Source organism: Motacilla alba, chromosome 1A (genome assembly GCF_015832195.1).
Source record: "Motacilla alba alba isolate MOTALB_02 chromosome 1A, Motacilla_alba_V1.0_pri, whole genome shotgun sequence".
Taxonomy (NCBI): Eukaryota; Metazoa; Chordata; class Aves; order Passeriformes; family Motacillidae; genus Motacilla; species Motacilla alba.
In genome coordinates this window covers 29,609,932-29,614,553 of record NC_052031.1, presented here as the reverse complement: position 1 = coordinate 29,614,553, position 4,622 = coordinate 29,609,932, and the positions used below count along the sequence as shown (strand labels likewise).

At 44.8% G+C, this 4,622-nt stretch overlaps 1 protein-coding gene across 2 annotated transcripts; it reads right to left on the bottom strand.

Annotated features, from left to right (window-relative positions):
- LOC119708214 (prolactin-like) lies at positions 1-4,306 on the bottom strand. 2 transcript variants are annotated; one of them, XM_038154326.1, is made up of 5 exons: positions 4,023-4,306; positions 3,790-3,941; positions 3,538-3,645; positions 2,308-2,487; positions 1-443 (listed from the first exon to the last, which is right to left on the bottom strand). In XM_038154326.1, the coding sequence occupies exons 1-5, from the start codon at positions 4,057-4,059 to the stop codon at positions 249-251; spliced, it is 672 nt and encodes a 223-aa protein (XP_038010254.1). In that variant the 5' UTR covers positions 4,060-4,306; the 3' UTR covers positions 1-248. The 2 variants fall into 2 exon arrangements, with proteins under 2 accessions (XP_038010254.1, XP_038010253.1); XM_038154325.1 differs by having other exon boundaries at positions 3,790-4,306.
- Between the last annotated feature and the right edge of the window lie 316 nt (positions 4,307-4,622).

Sequence of the window (4,622 nt, the reverse complement as noted above, 5' to 3'; positions counted from 1 at the left end):
TAACATGCAAGAACATTTATTTATCTAATGCTAGAGCACTCCTTTTTATTGGTGCATAAACCAACATACACACATGAGGCTTTATTTAGTATTTCAACTGCATTGGTCAACTGTGTCAGCTTCCAAAGGATTTAAAAACACTTTCCTATTAAAATTACTGTGAAAGTGATAATTTAGAAGTTGTCTCTTTTTTTTTTTTAAATCTTTATAAGCAACATGCTGAAGACTACTTGTCAAGGGATTACAATTTAGCAACTATTTTCTGGCATAATCCTACATTTGAGAATTTTTAAGTAGCTTTGTACTTTATTGGAATCTCTCCTAAAACAGTGAATGAAATCAGAGTCACTCATCATGTTTGCTTCATTACTAATTGACAAACCAGTGCCTTCAGATGATGCCATTCCATTTAATGAATTGCTGATGATCCCCATTGACTGCATCTGTATTGAAAACAGGAAAAGAAGTTCAAGTTGTAACTACACACACACAACAAATCTTGAAAATACTACTGCAGAAGACAACTGAGGTGTCACTCCATTGGGCTGTGCTATTCCAGGTCTTTCACAGACTTACTGAAGATATATGTAAAGATCCTTACATAGGATCTTTACATTGTCTTTTTATCCTTATGGTATCTCTGCATAAGGTATCCTGAAGTTGCAACTCAAGGATCCTTGGTAGGTCCCTTCCAACTCAGCATATTCTATGACAGTGATATTTCTTGTGGAGTAGAAGGGGAAGAAGATAAGAGATAAATGAGAGCATTCCATGGAGAGATCGGGTTGACAATTACAATGTATCCTTTTCCAGACAAACATTAATGATCTCATTTAAAGCCTGCACCAAACACAACCACCTGCAGTTTTCCTGTATGACTTAACATTCTTGTGGTCAAAATGCCCCTATATCTGGACTGAAGGTGTTTAAAATCATCATCATGATTAAACTGATTGAAATTGATGATTAAATAGATTGAAATTTCTTGATACACTAGTAATGAATATTTCCTCTGAGTTTAAGTAGAGGAACCCCTCTTTGGTAATCCTTATTTCCTCTTGAAGTATTATAGCAAATCAGTCTTGAGATTTTTTTAACCATTTATTTTAATGCTTTCTGTGAAGGGAAGCTCCTAACATGAGCATCTACCAATTTTTGTAATTGTATTTCTACTCTGTGTAGAAATATCCATGGTAGAGAGAAGTCAATACTTCAAAGATTTCCCTCTTAGTAATAACTTCAAAGGTGTTTTATTAAAAATAAAGCATGTACATACACCAAAAGTGTGTAGCTAGTTTAGAGTTTGCTTGACCTACAGAATGAAGCAAAGGTCAAGCTTGAGGTTGAACACCTCTGAACTTTAAGGCTTTTTTAACCCAGAACCATGGCTGCATTTGTATGATGGAGATTCCATTTGTAACTCTGAGTCACCATAACCAGTGTTGCATTTTATGGCAGGGTACAATTCAGCCTATTCTAGTGATGAGCTGTTTTAAAACTTGTATTCCCCACCTGTGTTCATAAAGTTGAAAGGTGATCTACTAGTGTAAGACACTAGTTTATTAATCACTTTTTTTTAGTGAAACAGACACCCTGGCAGTGTAGCCATTTTAGAGAATGGGCACATGGATTTCATTTGCTCAGCCAAAACCACAGTTAATTTTAGATATAAATGCACAAATAATGCAAAGGTCACTTCTAGCTAGTAATGAGAAGACAGAAATGGAAATAACAAAGAATTTCATCCAATGATTTATATATAATCTGCTGTAATTTGGAGTGGAGTTTTGAAATTGTTTTGTGACTGACATCAGACTTAAGCAATGCCACTGTTGTCTTGAAGAACTTATTCCAGCATAAAATTATTGCCTTAGGAAGGAGCTCTTTGCATCACACAGCAGTGATACTTGAATTGCTTAGAATGTAAATACAAATAAAACTTAACACAATTATTAAGCATTTGTTATGGTCTACCCACATCTTCTCTCCTGGCCTAGAAAACTCAAGTCATTACTGGCTCATATATGAAGATACAAAAGGCTCTAGCCTTTGTACTTGTGTGTGTTGTTCATATATGTCACATTAATAAAATATTTCCTCACAGATATGGACTCCTATAATACCGTCTATGTATCTGCCAATCTATAATTAAGTCACATCCTCTGACAGAAGGGTGTATCTTTAACAAAGTCCTGCATTTTGCTGAATAAGAGCCTCCAAGCCCAAGTGGGAGCAGACATTGCCCCCTCCTCGAAGTCACCCATGCCACACAACTGATATAAATAAAAGCTACGTCAAAAATCTTGCCTTTTCTGTTACTTTCTCGACTCCAGTCTTCAGCTCATGTACCATATTGCTGATTTGCTTAGCTTTGCTAAGGCTGTCATCAGGTAGCTCTTGATGGTGCGCAATATGCTGGTTGAAGTGGGAAAGTGGTTCTTTCCAGGCTTGCAAAAGTTTCAGTATCACGTGAGTTAGTTCTTCTCTCTTATAAATTGAAACAGTAGAGAATTGTCTGTTACTTTGCAAGAGATCATATGAACACTCTTAGTGTCATTATGAAATCTCAGTGGGATCAAGATTTTCGTCTGCAATTCGCTACTAAAACACCACTCTGTCTCTGGTTATTTGTATATATATAATAACACCTAGAAGTTGTATTTGTCATGTTTTCAGCTAACAGGAGCAGGGCCTTATCTTCCATTGCCCTTCCAGGGGACCTTCTAGAAGGACGTCCTGGGGAAGTGCCTCACTCCATCACAACCAAAACCAAAAATGTTAGCATTTGTCTTTGTCTGTCTCCTAGAGGCAAAAATTTCTCCCACTGGTTTATCCCCAACATCACAATTTGCTTTTTCTGTGTATGAACAAACTCTTCCTACTCTTCTCTCAACTAATAATGATTTTTCTTCTCTTTGCCATCACAACTGTGGTGTAAACAAATTTGCTGTTTTTTTCCCCTTACCCAACTACTGATTCAGAGATTACTGTTATTTCTTTTTTCCTGATTGCTTTTTTGTATTTTGCAGTGATACTGAGTAATGTGACTTCTTTACCACACACACAAGTTTCTAAGTTTCTGCTCCACAGAGATTGCCTCAACAAAATCAAAGGATGTCTGTCAATCATTCTGACAAAGTACTACTGCAATATCCTTTTTGTAAATAGTATTTATGATCAAATTTTAGGTACTACATACAGATTTAAAATCCAACTCATTTAGGATTCATATGCAGTACCTCTGTGATGTGCACCTGTTTGGGGTCAAAACTTAGCAGCCTCTTTCATGCAGATTGTTGATGAAGCTCCAGAAGCATAAAAAACTCTGCCTATCTCCAGCCCGACTGGAGTGGGGGACATTACAGCATCATGAATGAGACATTTTGGGGTTCTGACAGGACAGGAGGTATATTCCGCTTTCCCCAGGGTGAGGAGAAAGAAGGCGGTGTGACCCGCAGAGTCCCCTTCCCGTCCCCCAAGCCTCGCGGTACCCCCTCCTGCCCTGCCTCTGTCCGCCGGCGCCGCCGTTGCCCTTACCGGGATTTTCTGTGCGTATTCTTTGCCGTTGGGGGTCAGCATCCCCGACGTGTGGCACTTCCGAGCGGGCCTTCCCAGCTCATTGTCACGGGGAGGAAAGTGTTTTTCCTACGGTGGAAGAACACCTAAACGTACCTCAAGAGCACCGCCACCCCCCTACATCCCCCCCTTTTCCCCTATCCGGGCCGTCGGCAGCCGCTCCCAGGGCTGCGCAAGCCAGCTCCGCGGCGGCGGGGCCGGCCCGGCACTCACCAGCTCGGCGTAGAGCGCCGTGGAGAGGCTGTGGATCCTGCCCGAGTGCCGGATCACCCGGTCGAAGAGATCGGCCACGGTCAGTGGATGACAGCCGGCGTCTCCCGGAGCGCAGAGCAGCAGCCACAGCAGCGCCAGCGCCGCAACCGCACCTGCGGAGAGGGCGGCGGCGTCGGGGCGCGAGTGTCGGGGTGCGGGTGTGCCCCCGCCCGGCCCCGCCGCCCGCCCCTCACCTGCTCGCCCCGCCGCCCGGGCCGGGGCCGCGGCCATAGCGCTGCGGAGCCCGTGCCCGGCACGGAGCGGCTGCGACCGGCCGGCGGTGCCCCCGCATCTCCTATATATGCCGGGATCTCACGGCGATGACGGGTGTCTCCCCTGACGTGCGCGGCCCGCGGCCACCGTGAGCCAGCCCGCCCGGAGCGCGGCTCGCGGCTTGCCGGGCGGACGGGAGCGTCCCTTGCACCGACGGGACCGACCGCCCTCGGCAGCCCACCGGGCCCGGCAGAAATGGGAGTGACTCCTGCTACCGACCCCCACAGCCGCCCGCCCGTCACAGCCCTCTCGTGGGCAGAGGGAGGGGCGGCTCCGGCTCCCCGCACAGAAGCGGCGGGGTCAGGTCTGTCCCAGCTCGTCCGAGGGTGTAAGGAAGGGTGGGAGAAGGGAGACCAGGAAAATAAATTGCTTATGTTTGTGGTAATGGGGTTTACAAAAGGACAGGAATGGGCAAAATGAGGGGTAGGAGTGAAGCCTGGTCTGATGACATTCATCTCTTAGCCATCTTTTCAAATCACGCTGTTATGATCAGATCTGCTGTTCCTGCTCCATTGCAGGTG